We start from the raw sequence: 20,717 nt of genomic DNA on the forward strand, positions 1-20,717 counted from the left end.
TCAGCCGCCTCCTCCTTCGTTAGATGGAATCCACTATGGCCGTTAGATCTATGAGACTTGCTTTATTGCTTAGCTCTTTTAGCGCGTGCACAGTACGTCCACACTTTGTACATGAGTATATGCATGGCATCTTGAACTTAAAAAGGTATTCTTCCACAACAAGTAGCCAAATCAACATATGTTTGAACCGTCGTATTCCTTGCAACAAGTATCTCCATCCCAACGTGCTCCATGTCTCTTCATAGCGCCTCCAGCCACCAAACACAACATCCCTGCTGCCCAAGCATCACGGGCGTAATTCCATGAAGCATCGGTGGGCTAGTTGAAAGGGAGCACCATGGAACCGGCCACCCAGCGATGCTCCACTGCAGCGCTAGCGGTGCTTCCACGATGCTCCGATGACCCGGCGGTGCTCCTTTGCAGCACCGATGATGCTCCGCTGGCCCGAGATGCTCCACTGTAGCACCAATGATGTTTTCGACGGCCCGACGATGCTCCATCGCAACAACGGTGATGCTCCGACGGCCCGACGATGCTGCACTGTAGTGCTAGCTAGCAAGGCTTCAACGAAGCTCCATTGCAGCACCGGTGATGCTCTCACGACCCAGATGCTCCACCGTAGCACCGATAATGTTTTGGCGGCCTGATGATGCTCCATCGCAACACCGATTATGCTCCGACGGCCCATTGATGCTTCAGTGGCCCGGCGATGCTCCACCACAATGGTAGCAATGCTTCGGCATGCTACGATGATCCGACGATGCTCCATTGCAGCACCGATGATGCTCCGACGAGCTGACATGCTCCACTTAGCACTGACGATGTTCCAGTGGCCCGACGATGCTCCATCGCAACACCAGTGATGCTCCGATGGCTCGATGATGTTTTGGTGGCCAAATGAATGCTCCATCATAGCATTGGTCATGCTCAACTGCAACGTCATTGATGCTCTGATGGCTGGGCGATGCTTCAAGTCTCGACCAACCTTGCTCACCGCTCGACGTCATAGCAACCAGCGATAAGCTCGCCCACCACACGTGCCCTTCGGGGCACCATCGTAGCGCCCGCGACCGGTTCGCAACAGCCGCTTGGCATCCCCTTGCAGGATTTTCGGTCCCGTCGCAACGGCCACCAAACGCACCCTGGCTAGCAGTAGGACAGGGGCCGTCGCAGCAGTTGTTGATCAAGCTTGTAGCAATAATCACTTAAGACTGCCCTCTTATCGTCATTCAGAGTTTTCTCAGCAATTGTGTTCTTGCGGCTTGTTGAAAACTCTGTTGAGAATAATCCATCAGTAGAGTCTTCATCATCCATTGTTGAGGCTCTGCGAGGAGAAAACACAAACCACAACAAAATAAAAACATAGTAACTGTGCAACAAGAGCAGTAGACCAACTAGATATGAAACACACTGTCTCTACATTGCCACTACTTGATGAAACACAAATTGCTAGATAAAAAACCACCACCTCTACATTTGCAGATTACATCACCCCTGGATATAAACCCCCCACATCTACCTTTGCGTATTACAGACAAAACAAAAGAACACATTGTAAAAGCTAGGGTTGGCTGCGTTAAGCGTGTTGCCTCCTGGCAGGGACGCCTTCGTGTTAATATAGGCAGAGCGATTACATGATAAGGCGCAGGTGGTTAGTTGGTTGTTAACTTGTCCTCTACTCCAAGCTATACATGAGATAGAGGATATCCTAGCGAACAACCTGCGCCTCAACTCCAACGAATACAATCACGTTACAATGTCACGATACAACTACGATCCTACACTTTTAACATCCTCCCTCAATCTTAACGTATAGAGGTTCAGATTGCGCTTGAAGGCCTATAGTTGCTTGACTTGTAACGGTTTTCTGAACCCATCTGCAACTTGATCTCCTGTTGGAATGAACTAAATATATAGCAACTTTTGTGCAACTCTCTCTCGTACAAAATGGTAATCAATCTCTATGTGTTTCGTTCGTGCATGAAACACTGGATTTGCAGACAAATACGTTGCTCCAAGATTGTCACACCATAAGCATGACACACCTGTTCTTCCAACGCCAAGTTCATCAAGTAAAGTTTCAATCCACATTACCTCAGCTGTTGCATTTGCCAAAGATTTATATTCTGCCTCAGTGCTCGAGCGTGACACTGTAGCCTGCTTCTTAGCACTCCAGGATATCAGATTCGGACCAAGAAAGATTGAAAATCCCCCTGTAGATCTTCTATCATCGGGACATCCAGCCCAGTCTGCATCAGAAAATGCACTTACTGTGGTTGAAGAAGATTTACACAATTTCAGCCCTGTGTTGGCACTCCCTTCAAGATACCTCAATGTCCTCTTCACAGCTGTCCAATGTACAGAGGTAGGAGCATGTAAAAATTGAGAAACTTTATTAACAGCAAAGGATATATCGGGTCTTGTTAGTGTCAACTACTGGAGAGCACCAACTACACTTCTCTACTTAGTTCCTTCTTCTGGGCTTAGTAATTCTCCTTCATATAATGACAACTTATCAGTGATAGCCATAGGTGTACTGGAGGGTTTGCAATCCTTCATACCTACATGTCTGATTACATCTTTGGCATATTTTTCCTGAGTTAACATAATACCATCATGCAACTTTTTTACCTCAATACCTAGGAAGTAGTGTAACTCTCCTAGATCTTTAAGAGCAAACTCATTTTTCAAATTTGATAGCAATGCTGTGGTAGCTTCCTGTGAAGAGCTGGCAACAATTATGTCATCAACATAAATTAACATAAATATAATCACCTTCCCTTTCTTGAAGAAGAAAAGAGAAGTGTCACCCCTTGAAGGCTTGAAACCAAGTTGCTGAAGCTTTGCACTTAATATTGAATACCAGGCTCTAGGTGCCTGCTTTAGGCCATATAAGGCCTTGTCCAACTTGCACACATGATGTGGCTTTGAACCATTTTCAAACCCAGGTGGTTGTCTCATATAGACCTCCTCCTCGAGAACGCCATGTAAGAACGTATTCTGAACATCCAATTGGCGAAGACTCCATCCCTTGGAGACAGCAATAGATAGAACAAGTCTAATAGTAGCAGCTTTAACTACAGGACTAAAAGTATCCTCATAATCAATACCATAGCGGTGTTTGAAGCCCTTAGCTACTAGTCTAGCCTTATATCTATCTATTGTGCCATCAGGTCTCTTTTTAATTTTATATACCCATTTACAATCAATAATATTCCTCCCTCGCTTAGGAGGAACCAAACGCCAAGTTTGGTTTTTCATAAGTGCATGATACTCTACGTTCATGGCATTTTTCCAATTGTCATTTCCTAGAGCTTCGGTCAAACTTTGGGGCTCACCAGTAGAAGCAAAATTTGCAAATTTGAAGTGCTTATCATACCTGAGTGTCCCATCTTTGTAAACTGTGGGCTTTGAAATACCTCGTTGTGCTCGTGTAGTCATCCGAGGAGGTGTGCTGGAGCGAACGGGTGCGGCAGCCGCAGAAGATCCCGATTCCGCCACAGCAGAACCAACCTCGTCTGTCGCGCGGTCGGACGATGTTGGATCGCGCGCTGGTGGAGCAGGAGGATCCCGCCTTGACGAGTCAGCGGGCGCCACGTGACCACGAGCCAGCGTGCGGTCGCGCCCGCCATCATTGCGCCGCGCAGCGGGGGACAGGCGACCAGGTTCAGGCCCACCCGCCTCGTGACGACTGGGGCGCGGAGACAGAGGAGGGGCCGGCCCACCCGACCGGCCTGGAGACCTGTGCCAGGCATCACCCGGGGAGTGGATGGCCCCGGATTCTGGTGGGGGCGGCGTCGGAGGATCCGCCTGGGGCGTCAGAGGATCCGCCTGGGGATCTGTTCCCGCGTCAGCTCCAGAATCTGCGCGTGCAGGCGAATCTGCCTCGTGTCCGCCGCCAGGTGTTTCTTGCTGCTGTTGCATAAAATCACAAGCATTTGGAGTGCAGTTTTTTTCACCGCTATCTCCGTCAGAAGTAGGGCTATGTAACAAATGATCATCAGCATAATGTTCATCCCCATGATCGGTTGGGTTTAGTAACTCCGGACTCAAAAGAAGAATTTCTGCCCGAAGCCGTGCACCGGCATTTGGGTGAAGTGTAGCGAAGGGAAATACATTTTCATCGAAAATAACATCCCTGGAGATATACACTCATCCTGTTGAAATACAAGGCATTTAAAACCTTTGTGAAGGTTGCTATATCCAAGAAAAGTGCATTGTTTGGAACGGAACTGAAGTTTGTGCTTGTTATAGGGTCGGAGGTTGGGCCAACAAGCATACCCAAAAATCCTAAGTGCGGAGTAATTGGGTTTTTCATGGAACAATCGCTCAAGAGGGGTCTCAAGCTTGATAACTTTGCTAGGAAGGCGATTGATCAAATAGGTAGCAGCAATAAACGCCTCATCCCAGAATTTTAAGGGCATAGAGGCTTGGGCAAGAAGAGACAAGCCCACTTCGACTATATGTCGATGTTTTCTCTCTGCTGATCCGTTCTGTTGATGCGCATGGGGACAAGATACATGATGAGATATTCCTATCTTGGTGAAGAAGGAGTTGAGTTTTTCATACTCCCCTCCCCAATCTATCTGAAGGGCAAGAATTTTGCGATTAAACTGTCGTTCAACAAGGTGCTGAAAGTCATGAAATCTTTGAAAAACTTTAGACTTGTGTTTGATCAAATATATCCATGTGAATTTGCTGAAGTCATCGATAAAACTCACATAATATTTCTTTCTGCCTACTGTTTCAACAGCAGGTCCCTAAACATCAGAGAAAATAAGCTCTAAAGGAAACTTGGATTCACTTATTGATTTTGGATAAGGTAACTGGTGACTTTTTCCCTTTTGACAGGCGTCACAAACAGAATCACTACCGAAAAAACTAGCACAAGGAAGTTTATTCTGACTAAGAATTCTCCTGACAACTAGAGGAGATGGGTGACCTAAACGTCGGTGCCATCTATCCGAAGATATCTTGATGGCACTGAGCATCTGCTTCTGGACATTGGATCCCTTGTGCTTGACGGGGTATAGACCACATCTACCCCTGCCTCGAAGAAGAACCTTCCTCGCTCCCCGTTCCTTAACAAGAAAAGAATGAGGGTGAATTTCACAGAATGTATCATTGTCAAGAGCAAGACGACTAGCAGAGATTAGGCTCTTGCTAGCTTCTGGAACATGAAGAATATTATTTAGGTAGAGATCACGATCAGGGGTACGAATAGCTGAGTGACCAATATGTTCTATAGCCATACCTGACCCACTAGCAGTGTGGATTTGCTCGTTCCCGGTGTAGCGGTCGCAGACAGTCAGCTTCTCAAGGTCTCCTGTGATGTGATCGGTGGCGCTGCTGTCAAGGTACCAGTTGGTGTCCACCCCATACTGAGGTGCTGCCAGGTTCGCCGTCCTCTCTTCTCCTCCTTGGTAGGCTTCATCATAGCGCTTCAAGCACTTCCACGCTGGATGGCCCAGTTTGCCACAGATCTGGCACTGGATCCTAGGTGCAGGGGCATTGTTGTTGTAGTTGCCCCCGCAACGGTTGTTGTTGTAGTGGCCGCCTCCTCCTTGTCCACCGCGGCCGCCAGGCTTGATGTAGGGGCGACCACGGTCACCACCGTTGTTGCCGTTTCCGCAGCGGCCACGGCCACGGTCACCACCGCGCCCGCGACCTCTGGTGGCAGCGTTAGCGGAAGACTGCGACACTCCGCCGGGAAGCTTCATCCTCGTCTCGAAGCTGATGAGCTGAGAGAACAGCTCGGGCACGGTGATCGGCTCCACTCTGGAGCACATAGCAGAGACCACCGGATCAAATTCCTCGTCCAGGCCAGCAAGGATGTGAGAGACGATGTCATCATCCTCGATCTTCTTCCCTGCTGCGATGAGTTCATCGCACAGAGACTTGACTTTCCCGACGTAGTCGGTGATGGAGGAGTTCCCCTTCTGCAGGTTGGCGAGGGTGATGCGCACGTTGATAGTCTGGGCACGAGTGTGAGACGCAAGCATCTCTGCAATCGTGTTCCAGAGCTCCGCCGACGTATGACAGGTAGCGACCTGGACGGCCATCTCACGGGGCAGAGTTGTCAGAAGGTAAGAAACGACTTGCTGATCTTGAGCGTACCAGGTCTGGAACTCCGGGTTGGGCTTCTTTGTCTTGGTTTTGCCATCAGATGTGGCCTCTTCAAGGTGCATGGGTGGCACCGGGTGATCGACGTCGAGGTACTGCTCCATGCGGGCACCTCTGATTGCCGACAGGACCGTCGCCCGCCATAGGGCTTGGTTGTTCTTGCTGAGCTTCTCGGAGACGGCGTGCAAAAACGGAGAGGATGGGAAGGAGTTTGAAGGTGTCGCCATGGATGATCTCGAGAAGTGCTGTGATGACCATGTAAAAGCTAGGGTTGGCTGCGTTAAGCGTGTTGCCTCCTGGCAGGGATGCCTTCGTGTTAATATAGGCAGAGTGATTACATGATAAGGCGCGGGTGGTTAGTTGGTTGTTAACTTGTCCTCTACTCCAAGCTATATATGAGATAGAGGATATCCTAGCCAACAACCTGCGCCTCAACTCCAACGAATACAATCACGTTACAATGTCACGATACAACTACGGTCCTACACTTTTAACAAACATCACCCCTGGACTATAAACCCCCCATATCTGCCTTTGCATATTACAGACAAAACAAAAGAACACATCACCCCTGGATATAAAACCCCACTGCATGTATGTCATCCGTTAGCCACTGCCCACTGATAATAAAAAATAAGCAGCTGATGCTAAAACACACTGTCTAGCAGCAAACATGCAAAGAGGTAATCCTGCTGGTGAAACAAAGCTACTGATGAATCATTATCACATTATTTAGCACGCCATGCATGTAATCAGAAGCCTGGTTTTTTGACAAATAGTGTCCTAGAAAAATGAACAAAAGACCACTAGAGTCCGTGCTGCACTGAAACACCACTCTCAGTTGTGTAGAATCAAGCCCATGACTAGAAAACAGAAAACAAAAAGCACATCCCAGTCTGCAGAACAAAACATTACTGCTGTTGCGTACAAATCTCTGCTCTAAAATGAACAAAAAAGCAACTAGAGTATGTGCTACAAATGAAGCACCTCTCCCAGTTGCGTAGAATCAAGCCCACAACTAGAAAAAGAGAACAAAAAGGCACATCCCAGTCTGAAGAACAAACATTCCTGCTGCTGCTTACAGTCGTGCTCTGAAATAATAATAATAATAATAATAATAATAATAATAATAAACACTAGATTCTGTGCTACAAATGAAGCACCACTCCCAGTCTGAACCCTGGAGAACAACATTCCTGCTGTTGTGAAACAGCAGATCACAGATCACAGATCACAGATCACACTCCCTCTCACAGTGGATGTGTTGCGTTGGCTGCAGATTCGCTGCTCTACAATGAAGCAATTCGTCACACACACAGGATCTATCCAGCAACCAATCCCTGACCCAATCTTCCCTGACCTGAAGGCTCCCAACGAGCCCCTCCGCCGCACAACCATCGCGTCATCAAGTCCCCTCCGTCGCCGTGGAGCGTCGCCGCCGTGTGCGCCTCCACTTCCCGTCGCCGTGGCTTCGCCGCTCCGGATGCCGTCGTGTCGCCTCTCGCATCAGCTACTGCCTGGGGTAGCGCCTGGATCCGAGGCCTCTACTTCCCTGTCCGCGAGACACCACGGGCGCGACGTGAGGCGGCCAGCGAGACTATCTAGGCGGGCACGTGAGAGACGCCAGCGCCGCACGATCAAACCGGATCGGACGGCTCGCGGGGAGGTTTGCGGCAGCCAAAAATCAGTCGGTCTAAATAAAGGGTTTTCCAAAACATCCACATCCAATTTCTAATTCCAATTGCAATTCAAATTTGCGAGAGCTGGTCGTTGAATACACCGAGACGGATTGCAAGAGATCTGTCGTATACTCATAAATACATCCTGTGCGGCACATCGGCAATACAGACAAGATATAGAGAGACACACGGCGATTAACGATCTTTGTGCCGCACCTGCACGTGGAATCGTATCGAAACAAATCGAACGCTTTTCTCGGCGCCTTCATATTCTTGGTCCTCACTTGCAGTTGGAGAGCTCGATCATATAGTACAGTAGCTATGTCGTGGTCTTCCCCGGAAAGCATGCTCTTCGTCGGAGCATCGGCCGTTGCCAGTGCAGCTCTAGCCTGGGCAACGTGGACGTTGCTCGACGAGTTCAAGCACGACAAACGCCCTTCCGACACCGACTACGACCAACTCATCGGCATCAAGCCCTTGGACGCCACCGGCAGCCTCAGGACCTTGGACGCCGCCACGACTGACCCTGTCATCGGCCGCGACGACGAGATCGACCGCCTCGTCTGCATCCTCTGCCGGCGCACCAAGAACTGCGCCGCGCTTGTCGGCGCCGCGGGGGTGGGCAAGACGGCCATCGTCGAGGGCCTCGCGCAGCGCATCGCCACCGGGAACGTCCCCGACACGCTTGCCGGCGCGCGCATCGTGGAGGTTGACATGGGGGCCATGATGGCCGGGACGCACTGGCGCGGCATGTTTGAGCAGCGCATCAAGGACGTCATCAAGGAGGCAGAGGAGGCGGAAGGCAAGGTCATCTTGTTCATCGACGAGATGCACATGGTCGTTGGCGCCGGCGGCGAAAAAGGAGGCCCCATAGACGCCGGCAACATTCTCAAGCCGGCGTTGGCCCGCGGCCGCATCCGTTGCGTGGGCGCCACGACCTCCGAAGAATATGAAAAGTATGTTCAGACAGATGCCGCGCTCGAGCGGCGGTTCCAGAAGGTTGTCGTCGAGGAGCCGAGTGTGCATGCGACCATTGCCATCCTGCAGGTGCTGAAGCACAGGTACCAAGAGCACCATGGCTTGAAAATCCAGGACGATGCTATTGTAGCCGCTGCACATCTCGCTGCCCGCTACATTACAGGTACGTATACACACGTCAAGACTTCAGTTTACGCTTATAGTAGTATCACTTAATTATGGAAAACTATGCAATTTTTTATTTATGTTGAAGATAATAGATGTCTTTGATCATTGCCAGGCCGCAAATTCCCTGATAAAGCAATTGACCTTATGGATGAGGCATGCGCCACAACAAAGATGCACGCGGACAAACAAACGACCGTGGAAATTGTTGTTAGCCCTGGACATGTAGCACGGGTAAGTCCTAAATAAACATATATATGAATACTTAATTTTCATATGTTTTACTTTTTATGAAGATTCACGTGTGTTATTAGTGTGATGTGTTTGTTACATCAAAATTTTATTCGAAGGTTGTGAGCCGATGGACTAAAATTCCTCTCGCTACACTTGATCAAGAGGAGAACGACAAGTTGATCCACCTTGCGAAAAAATTGCATGAGCATGTTATTGGCCAGGATGAAGCTGTTAATTTGGTTGCACAAGCAGTCCTACGTTCTAGGGTCGGCTTTGGTCAAATCGGACAACCGATAAGTGCATTCCTCTTTTTGGGCCCGGTTGGCGTCGGAAAGACAGAACTTGCTAAAGCCCTAGCAGAGAAGATATTTGACAACGAGAAGGCGTTGATTCACTTTGATATGTCGGAATATACTGACAGTGGATCTGTGTCACGTCTCACCGGAGGATCTCGAAGGTTTGATTCTTAAACTTGATATACGCTTCTTGTTTCTAGGCACAGACATATCTCAAAAAACATTATTTGATTTTTAAAGCTATGAAGAATATGGACAACTCACCGAGAAAGTCAAGAGGCTCCCATATAGTGTTATCCTTTTCGACCAAGTGGATAAAGCAAATGCCTCGGTATTCAAGGTTTTTCACCAGCTGCTTGATGATGGTATGTTGACCGATGGCAAAGGGCAAGTTGTAGATTTCAAGAATACTATCGTCATTATGACCTCAAATATAGGAGCAGAGCACCTACCATTGAGAATTACGGGTGAAAATACAATCAAATCTGAAAGAGATCTCCTCATGAATCAGGTTTGTGAATCCCAACTATCCTTGTAACGTCCTCGATTGGCAAGCCAATGATCATCTTATATACACTTGTTCATGCAGGTTAAGAAGCGCTTCAAGCCTGAACTTATCAATAGACTAAGTAAGGTTGTGATATTCGAGCCACTGTCGCACCATGAATTGAGGAAGATTGTGAAAATCCAGATGAATAATGTCATTTCGACAGTAGCTAACAAGGGTGTCTCTGTACTTGCAACTGATGCGGCCCTAGACGTCATTTTGTCAGAATCACATGACCCGGTGAGTATATATAGCTTTTTTTATAATCATCACACGATGAAGAAAAATTGTCCAGTTTTTAATGCTTTAGCGCTCGTAGGTCGACGGCGCAAGGCCCATTAGAAGGTGGGTGCAGAATCACGTGACCACGATTCTCTCGGACATGCTGATCGACGGAGAAGCCTGTGCAGGCTCGACAATCTCCATTGATGCTGCCGTGGACGACAAGAGGGGGCTAACGTTCCAAGTGTTGAAGAAGCAGCAGGAGTTGGCAGATCAATGAGATGATTTTGGCCGTTGTCACTCACATGATAGTTAAAGGAAGATGCATGCTTACATAATGCATAGGCATGTAATGTACACAGAAGTGATCATATATTGTAGTAAAGGGTTAATGAATGTAATGACAAGTGCGTACGGGTGTTTGTTGTTTCTTTGTTTTATTGTGTTTTCTTCTTTAACTTTCAATCGGTATAAACAAGTTACTATTTCTCATCCCCCAAAAATGGATTCTTCCGGAATTTGTCAGCAAAGTGCACATCGGGTGGCGCACTCCAAGTATAATTAAAAGTAGTAACACAAGCAAAATTTCAGTTTCAACATTAAGATGTAAGGATTAATACAAATTAGAATCCAGACGCACAACTTTGACACACTAAATTCTTTTCAGCAAAATAATGACTCGTGAAGCACAAACCATCGTAGTCAGATAAGATCAGCGGACTGGGAACAAACATTTTTTTTAAAGGAGGTTATCCCCCGGCCTCTGCATCCGAAAGATGCATGCGGCCATATTATTAAACAAGTTCAGCAAAACACAAAGTCTGGTATCCGGAGTACAGCTCGCAAAGGGACCGGGAACAAACATAAATAGTGATTCCTCTTCTTCACACCCTTGTCCTCACCGTGGAAGTTACCGGTAGAAAACACACACACCCACACAGACACACACAGCACCATCTATCTCGTCGCATGCCCTTCTCTTATCCGCTCGTCGCCCGCAGTGTCCGGCGGCTAGAATTTCCCGCTCGGCTCTTTGTCATAGCGGTGGCCTCGCATGACCTTGGTTGTTCAAGGTTGAGGTGAACAAGGATTTAGAGAAAGACAAGGATCGGATGCAAATTGGAAAATTTTGAAGCAGTAGGCAGCGTGAGTGCCTAAGTTAGCGGCGCAGTTTCAAGTTGGAGTATGTGCATTACTTTGGGCTATATGGAACTGTTGAAATGACGTGATTTTTAACAGAAATAATATTAATATTTTTTTCTAGGTTATCTTCGAAGCTACTGGCTGAATCCGTACATGGTAGTTACTCAGTCGTACAGAAGCCAAGGAGCATATGGCTTATGGGTGCAACCGATGGGCGACGGTAGCACGGGATACCTATAACCGGTTTGGATGGCGGTGCAACAATTGGATTGATGTATAGGCATCTAGTCCTATTTTTAGCCTGACGTGGCTTTGAGTTCTCCTCTTTTATACTGTTTTTGATGGATTTTTGTATGGCAAGACATACTTGTCCGGTCTTTCGTTAATAAAATGGTTGCATATGCATCATTTCGATGCAGAGGCCAGGGCAACCCTCCTGTTCAAAAAAAGGCATGAGAGCACACACTGAGCATACGTGAAGTGAGAAGGAGACCAGAGCCGATCCTGGCGGCGCATGGACTTATACACGTACACTACACGATCCACGGATGGGATGAATGGCACAACGGTGCTATGTGCAGCGCATACCGGTAGCGGCAGCGGCGGCAGATCGGTATGCGGAGAACAACAGCGAGCCATCAAGGATTCGACAATGGAGTACCAGCACAATCTCTGGCACCGCCACTACTTCGACCATTAAGATAACGTGGTGCTCGATGAAGATGACGAGCTCATCCCGGGGGGACACAAAGTCCGATGCCGACGACGCGACATCCAGACAAGTCCACAGCATCTCATTGGACAACGATGAGGCATAGGGCGTCGTGTCAGCGGCATTGATAAATTACGCATAGTAGCAGTAGTCTTCGTTTAGAGTGTTGGTTTTTTGTTAGAGCCATGTTTAAGCCTACTAGCTCTGTTTAGTGTGGCTTCGATTAATTAAGTGTGAGCTCTATCTCATTGACTCTTTTGTTTCCCTAAATTAGCAACTACTAGTCGTCAACCCGTGCAAACGCACGGGCTAACATATAGAGAATGTTAACTGTCTACAATTGTAAACAAACATGATGACTAAGTTGTTATTAGTCAACAACGGTTTTGCAGTTAATTACTTAATCATTTTATCGCGGAGATAAACATGCTTTTTTTCATGGAAGGCACGACATGGTTTTCCGTCTACCCATTTGTGTCGGTACACATATCAGTGAATTTAGAGGCATTCTAAAAGTATGTTATCCAATTTGAAAAACAGGTTACTTGAGTTCTTCTATACCAGGGCAGCATTGCTTGAAATGCTTACATTTGGTTAATAATATTATTTAATTCTGGCTGGATCCTAATATATAGAGAATGTTAACTTTCTGTGTTTGGAAACAATTATATTTTTATAGTGTGACAATTGATTGCTGTTTTCTTTTCCAATGCTTACATTTACTTTTCTTGTGTCCCTTCGTTCCATAATGTAGTTCCATGACAATGCTTTGAAAAGTAATTTAAATAGTCAATAGAGTTTATTTTTATTTTTATTTTTCTTGATCACCAAAAATATAAAATATGAAACTACATCCTACGATGAATCAAATGATATATGTTTGGCATTCTAGATGTAGATGCTTTTCTTCATAAACTTGGCCGAAATTTGTGAAGTTTGACCTTTCAATAAGTATATACGCACTACATTATGACACTACCTTATGGAAAGGAGGAAGTATATGTTAACTATATTTATACTTAATATATATTGCATACACAGCAATTAGCTTTTGGTGTGATTTATAATTCATGCCAGAACATCTGTACCCAGACTGGTGCATTTCATCCGTCGGATAATACTTTTTTGCGTGAGAGATGACGCCCATTTCAAAAATAATTTTGAGATTCATAATATTCTAAGAAAATGTTCATTGTATATGTTCTTTGGTAGTTAACTCAAGCTTATACAGATACTTTTACATATAGTTTTAATATAAAAACAGTTTTAAATTTTGCTATTGATATTTGCGCATCTTTATTAGTTACCAAGGCGCACAGTTGAGTTGAGTTATGTTTTTCTTCGGCTTATTAAAAGAAACTACGTTTTCTTATTTGAAACTCGTTCTTGTGCGTTGTGAGGTTGGCAAGGACACATCTTATCCATCTGTTGAAAAACACGAAGCAGCATCTTATATGCTTTTAGTATGCATCATCAAACCTTTGGTCTTGTGTGTACGAACAGGCACGTGGTTTCCAATCCTATCTCCCTATAAAAAAAAATTAATAGGCAAACTACGCTCTCTGAGTCTTTAATTAGTATAGGTGCCTAATTACTCGGACATTCAGTTTGCTGGAATCGTTTTTATTGCTAATTGCATTAAGCGTATCACACACCATTAATTGTTTTAGACCTTGAATTGCCAGAAACAAATAAAATAGAACTTAAATATTGTTAAAGGAACACAAATCTTACTCGCAAAAAAAGGAACATAAATCTTTATGACATGAAGGAAAATATATTTTCGATGATGATTCAAGACGCAAATTGGAATGAGTGGAGTACGAAAAGTAGTAGGTGAACAATATTGAGTAACAGCGTGATTCTAAACTGGTACAACAAATCGCTAGAATTATTTATATATATATATATATATATATATATATAACCTGGGTAGTGACACCAGCTGACCAAAAATAACCTTTGCACCCAGCGGGAGAAGCTTAACCGGCGGTGATGGTGACTGCTGAAGGCAATGCAACTCTGGATGTATTGATCGGGTGCACGGTGCACGTATATATGGGTACAAAGGCAGCCTTCAGCCACATCTATACAAGGAAACTAGAGGCGGGGCCGGTAGGAGATTATCCTAACAGATACATGCACAAATATGTTCACCCCCCCCCCCCCCCCCCCCCCGCAGTCAATATGTCACCAGTGATGCATAGACTGGACCAGAACTCCTCAGATGTAGGCGTCGGTAACCCCTTCGTCATGACATCGGCAAACTGCTGAGCGGTGGGAACATGAAGAACGCGGACACGCCCAAGGGCCACCTGCTCTCGCATGAAGTGAATGTCGAGCTCAATGTGCTTCGTGCGACGATGATGAACGGGGTTGGCGGAGAGGTAGACCGCAGAGACATTGTCACAGTAGACAATGGTGTCCTTCGGGACATCAAGAAGCAACTCCTGGAGAAGCTGGCGAATCCACGAGCACTCAGAGACGACATTGGCCATAGCACGATACTCAACCTCGGCACTGGAGCGGGATACCGTGGGTTGTCGTTTAGACGACCACGATAAGAGCGAAGGCCCCAAGTAGACGCAGTAGCCTGAAGTCGAGCGTCGCATGTCCGGGCAGCCACCCCAATCGGCGTCACTGTAGGCCACCAGGTCAGTCGAGGGCGAGGCCGTCAACGTAAGACCCAGAGCCGTGGTGCCGCGGATGTACCGAAGAATCCTCTTCACCAGGTTCCAGTGAGTGTCGCGAGGGGCGTGCATGTGGAGACACACTTGCTGGACGGCGTACTGCAGGTCCGGCCGAGTGAGTATCAAGTACTGGAGAGCACCGACGATGGAGCGGTAGAACGCTGCATCTGGCGTGGGCGAGCCGTCGAGCGCAGAGACCTTGGCCTTCGTGTCGATAGGCGCGTGGACAGGCTTGCAGTTAAGCATGCATGCCTGGCCGCTCGAGAAGGTCCTGTGCATACTGCTGCTGATGAAGAAAGAACCCATCGGCGCCTCGTACCACCTCAATGCCGAGGAAGTAGTGCAACGGGCCGAGGTACTTAATGGCGAACTCAGCGCTGAGGCGAGCAGTATGCTGGCGAAGGAGCTCGGGCGAGGAAGCCGTCAGGATGCTGTCGTCGACGTAGAGGAGTAGGTAAGAGGTCGCCGGAGCCTGGTGGTAGACAAACAGCGAGGCGTCGGAGCGAGTAGCCCGGAACCCGAGCTGCTTCAGAAAGCCCGCGATCCACTGGTACCAGGCGCGAGGGGCCTACTTCAACCCGTACAAAGAGCGGGAGAGTAGGCACACATGGTCAGGCTGAGCCGCGTCGACGAAGCCGGTTGGCTGCTGACAGAAAACCTGCTCCGAGAGATGGCCATGCAAGAACGCATTCGACACATCCATCTGATGCACGGGCCAGGCGCGAGAGACCGCGAGCTGAAGGACCGCGCGAATCGTGCCCGGTTTGACAACCGGGGCGAACGTGTCGGTGAAGTCGACTCCAGCGCATTGCCGAAACCCACAGACCACCCACCGAGCCTTATAGCGCTCGAGAGACCCGTCAGGGCGAGTCTTATGCCGGAATACCCACTTGCCAGAGATGACGTTGGCATGGGGTGGCCGCGGGACAAGCTGCCAGGTGCGGTTGCGCACCAACGCGTCGAACTCCTCCTGCATCACCGCGAGTCAATGCGGATCGCGAAGTGTGGCTTGAGCGGACGACAAGAGAGGTGACGGCGCAGACGTCGAGGCAGCGAGGAGGTACTTATCCATAGAATAACGCATGCTGGGCCGGTGAATGCCAGCGCGAGCACGGGTGACCATGCGGGTGACCGGGGCGGCCGGCGGGACCGGCGAGGCGAACGGGGCTGGCGATGAGGCAGGCGAAGAGGCCGTCGAGGAGCCGGGGTCAGGCATGGGAGACGCGCTCGCTGCCCGGGCTACGGACTCAACGGGAGTCGGGGACGCCGTGGCCGCCGGTGAGGATGCAGCCGGGCCGGCGGAAGCCGTCGAGGAGCCCGGGTCAGGCGCATGGGATGCGCTCGCTGACCGGGCTATGGACTCAACGGGAGTCGGAGGCACCGTGGCCGCCGGCGAGCCGGAGGGTGAGGGGTCCGGGTCCGACGCCGCGGACCCAGAACGGGGCCCAGGCGTGGTGGGGGCGCCGAAGCCAGGGGAGGCCCACGCGCTGCAGGGGGCCCGAAGCCGGGAGGGGCCCGAGCGCAAGTGAGCGGCCTCCCCTAGGGGCACCGGGAGGCGCGGATGACGATGGCGAGTCGGCCGGCGGCGGTACCTGGTGAAAAGGAAAAGACCTCTCGTCAAAGTAAATGTGCCGTGAAATGAAAACTCGGTGGAAAACCGGATCATAGCAACGATAGCCTTTGGTGTTTGGTGGGTATCCGAGAAAGATGCATGCCACGGAGCGAGGTGCGAGTTTATGAGGAGTAGTGGAGGCGATGCTAGGATAACAGAGACACCCAGAAACACGAAGATCATCATATGAAGGTGGGCTACCGAAGAGGAGATGATGTGGTGCAAAGTTCCCACGAGCACGAGTCGGACGAACGTTGATGAGGAGAGAGGCGGTGGAGAGAGCGTCCGGCCAAAACCAGGGCGGGACATTGGCGTGGAAAAGAAGAGTGCGCACACAGTCATTGAGGGTGCGAAGGATCCGTTTGGCGCGACCATTTTGTTGCGAGGTATACGGGCAGGTGAGACGAAAAATCGTGCCGTGTGTGGCAAGGAGGGTGCGAACCCCGATGTTGTCGAACTCCATCCCGTTGTCAGTCTGCAAGGCATGAATGGGACGCCCAAACTGCGTAGCGACATAGGAGTAAAAAGTAGTGAGAACGGAGAGTGCATCGGATTTTCTCCGCAACGGGAAGGTCCACACATAGTGCAAAAAATCATCAAGTATGACAAGATAGTATAAAAAACCAGTATTACTGGCAACAGGAGATGTCCACAAATCACTATGAATCAACTCAAATGGATACGACGCCACCGATGAGGACGCCCTAAACGGAAGATGGACATGCTTGCCGAGACGACAAGCATGACAAGTATGATCATCGGTTTTATTACACGTGAATGAAAAAGTCCTAAGAATATGACGAAGGGTGGCTGGGTTCGGATGTCCCAGCCGAGTGATACGTCTCCAACGTATCTATATTTTTTGATTGCTCCATGCTATATTATATTCTGTTTTGGACATTATTGGGCTTTATTATACACTTTTATATCATTTTTGGGACTAACCTATTAACCGGAGGCCCAACCCAGAATTGTTGTTTTTTGCCTATTTCAGACTTTCGCAGAAAAAGAATATCAAACGGAGTCCAAACGGAATGAAACCTTCGGGAACGTGATTTTCGGAACGAACGTGATCCAGAGGACTTGGACCGTACGTCAAGACATCAACCAGGAGGGCACGAGGTAGGGGGGCGCACCTACCCCCCCCCCAGGCGCGCCCTCCACCCTCGTGGGCCCCTGTTGCTCCACCGACGTACTCCTTCCTCCTATATATACCTACATACCCCCAAACTACCAGATACGGAGCCAAAAACCTAATTCCACCGCCGCAACCTTCTCTACTCGTGAGATCCCATCTTGGGGCCTGTTCTGGAGCTCCGCCGGAGGGGGCATCGATCACGGAGGGCTTCTACATCAACACCATAGCCTCTCCGATGATGTGTGAGTAGTTTACTTCAGACCTCCGGGTCCTTAGTTATTAGCTAGATGGCTTCTTCTCTCTTTTTGGATCTCAATACAATGTTCTCCCCCTCTCTCGTGGAGATCTATTCGATGTAATCTTCTTTTGCGGTGTGTTTGTTGAGACCGATGAGTTGTGGGTTTATGATCAAGTTTGTCTATGAACAATATTTGATTCTTCTCTGAATTCTTTTATGTATGATTGGTTATCTTTGCAAGTCTCTTCGAATTATCAGTTTGGTTTGGCCTACTAGATTGATCTTTCTTGCAATGGGAGAGGTGCTTAGCTTTGGGTTCAATCTTGTGGTGTCCTTTCCCAGTGACAGTAGGGGCAGCAAGGCACGTATTGTATTGTTGCCATCGAGGATAACAAGATGGGGTTTATATCATATTTGCATGAGTTTATCCCTCTACATCATGTCATCTTGCTTAAAGTGTTACTCTGTTCTTTTGAACTTAATACTCTAGATGCATGCTGGATAGTGGTCGATGTCTGGAGTAATAGTAGTAGATGCAGGCAGGTGTCGGTCTACTTGTCTCAGACGTGATGCCTATATACATGATCGTACCTAGATATTCTCATAACTATGCTCAATTCTGTCAATTGCTCAACAGTAATTTGTTCACCCACCGTAATACTTATGCTCTTGAGAGAAGCCACTAGTGAAACCTATGGCCCACGGGTCTATTTTCCATCATATTAATCTTCCAACACTTAGTTATTTTTATTGCCTTTTATTTTACTTTGCATCTTTATCATAAAAATACCAAAAATATTATCTTATCATATCTATTAGATCTCACTCTCGTAAGTGACCGTGAAGGGATTGATACCTTGGTTCTCAAAAACTGAGGGAAATACTTACGCTACTTTGCTGCATCACCCTTTCCTCTTCAAGGGAAAACCAACGCAGTGCTTAAGAGGTAGCAAGAAGGATTTCTGGCGCCGTTGCCGAGGAGGCTTACGCAAGGTCAAGTCACGATTTGGAATCCCGACAACGAGCCATTTCTGGCGCCATTGCCGGGGAGTCTACACAAAAGTCAACATACCAAGTACCCATCACAAACCCTTATCTCCCGCATTACATTATTTGGCATTTGCCTCTCGTTTTCCTCTCCCCACTTCACGTTTGCCGTTTTATTCGCCTTCTTCCTGTATGTCCTTTTGTTTGTGTTTCCATGTGCCTTCTATTTGCTTGCATCTTTGCTTGCTAAAAATCTATTGATATGGATCAACTTAAAGTGTTCTACTTGGATCATCTTCGATCCTTATGCGCTCGTGCTGAAACCCCAACTAGCCTAGTTGATGGGAAATCTTTAGATGAGCATGCTCATTTTGTGCGTCACCGTTTTTCTGAAAAAGGGAAACTCTTATGGAATCAAATAAACAAATTGCTGTGTTATGCTTGGAATCTTTGTGAAATTTGTGATATTACTTGTTGCTCTAAGAACCCTAAAAAACACCTTCCCTACCTATGTGAGTTTAACGAAAATAAAATCTTATCTTCTTATGCAAAGGGTGTTTATAGCTACTATGATATTGAACAAATTGAAGAATTTGTTGCTTTTAAGGGTTCTCATGAAGTTGCTTCTTTGATTGAAAAGTATGATGTTACTCTTTACGAATCTGAAAATTTTGACATACTTAAATATTGCTATGAAAACTATGCTCATAATGTCTATGTCAAAGAATTTATTGAAAGAATGACCGTTGCTTCGGAAGAAAATAATGATATGCATGAATCTATAGATAATGATGATTCCGATGATTTGATTGAAATATCCCTTGATGAACATGATGCTTGCTATTCTTGTGGCCATGATGCCAATAATTATGAAGATGAATTTGCTATAGTTCCTTACGTTAAACATGAGATCGTTGCTATTGCACCCGTACTTGGTAGTTCCTTCAATAAAAAGCATGATTGCGATGATGTTATTATAAATTTTATTAATGTCAATTGTGTTAATGATATGCAAAACCCTAAGCTTGGGGATTCTAAGTTTGCTATGTCTACTACTAGTTGCAATGATCATGATTGGGGTGATTCTTCTTATGATCTTGAAAATTTATTTAAGCCCCATGATGAATATGAGATTGATAATATTGTTTGCAATAATATTGAAAGTGGGTTTGGAAGAGTGTCAACTTTGGATCCCACATATTTGGAGAATTTTCAATCTTATGAAGTTTTTGATAAAAGTGGGTTTGGAGAGGTCATCACTTTAGTTAATGTTAATCCCACTATTTTGGAAGAGTGTCAACTTTGCATACATGTGGATCGTGTTAAGCATATGTTTTGTGATAGCTATATTGTTGAATTTGCTTATGATCCTACATGTAATTTTTATGATAGAGGAAAATATGGTTGTAGTAATTTTCATGTTACTAAATTACCTTTCGTTATGTTGAGATTGCTATTGCTTCTTTCCGCTTCCTTGCATATGCTAGTTTTTGCTTGCCTTGATAATTTGTTTTCCTATAAGATGCCTATGCATAGGAAGTATGTTAGACTTAGATGTGTTTGTCACGTGTTTTATGATGCTCTTTTTGTGCCTCAATTCATGTCTTTCTTGTGAGCATCATTGAAATCTCAATGCCTAGCTAGCTAGGGGCGTTAAACGATAGCGCTTGTTGGGAGGCAACCCAATTTTATTTTTAGTTTTTGTTTTTGATTCTGTTTAGGAATAAATATTTGCTCTAGCCTCTGGTTAGATGTGTTCTTATGTTTTAATTAGTGTTTGTTCCAAGTTAAACCTATAGGATCTTCTTGGATGATAGTTATTTGATCTTGCAGAAAATTCCAGAAACTTTCTGTTCACGAAAATAATTGTTAAAAATCACCAGAACGTGATAAAATATTGATTAAAATTGCTGATGATCAATAAACAAATTGTCTAGGTCTTCCTATTTTGGC

General features: G+C 46.9%; 1 protein-coding gene and 1 non-coding gene across 2 annotated transcripts; one reads left to right on the forward strand and one right to left on the reverse strand.

Moving 5' to 3' along the window:
- Nucleotides 1-5,725: 5,725 nt before the first annotated feature.
- On the reverse strand, nt 5,726-5,864 carry LOC120970257 (small nucleolar RNA Z247). Its single transcript, XR_005764961.1, has one exon. It is a non-coding gene; the product is annotated as a small nucleolar RNA Z247 (small nucleolar RNA).
- Nucleotides 5,865-8,123: 2,259 nt separating this feature from the next.
- LOC109746803 (chaperone protein ClpB1-like) lies at nt 8,124-10,524 on the forward strand. The gene is made up of 6 exons (XM_020305904.1): nt 8,124-8,943; nt 9,061-9,179; nt 9,296-9,636; nt 9,716-9,986; nt 10,065-10,262; nt 10,342-10,524. Exons 1-6 carry the CDS (start codon nt 8,124-8,126, stop codon nt 10,522-10,524), a joined length of 1,932 nt encoding a protein of 643 aa, XP_020161493.1.
- The last annotated feature ends 10,193 nt before the right edge of the window (nt 10,525-20,717 follow it).

The sequence above is a fragment of the Aegilops tauschii genome, unplaced genomic scaffold (assembly GCF_002575655.3).
Source record: "Aegilops tauschii subsp. strangulata cultivar AL8/78 unplaced genomic scaffold, Aet v6.0 Super-Scaffold_295, whole genome shotgun sequence".
Classification (NCBI taxonomy): Eukaryota; Viridiplantae; Streptophyta; class Magnoliopsida; order Poales; family Poaceae; genus Aegilops; species Aegilops tauschii.

Excerpts from the sequence above, each read along its gene's own strand:
- LOC109746803 (XM_020305904.1), top strand. The coding sequence starts at position 8,124 with ATGTCGTGGTCTTCCCCGGAAAGCATGCTCTTCGTCGGAGCATCGGCC. Across the intron at positions 8,944-9,060 it reads CGCTGCCCGCTACATTACAG|GCCGCAAATTCCCTGATAAA; the intron begins GTACGTATACAC and ends GATCATTGCCAG. Across the intron at positions 10,263-10,341 it reads TGTCAGAATCACATGACCCG|GTCGACGGCGCAAGGCCCAT; the intron begins GTGAGTATATAT and ends TAGCGCTCGTAG.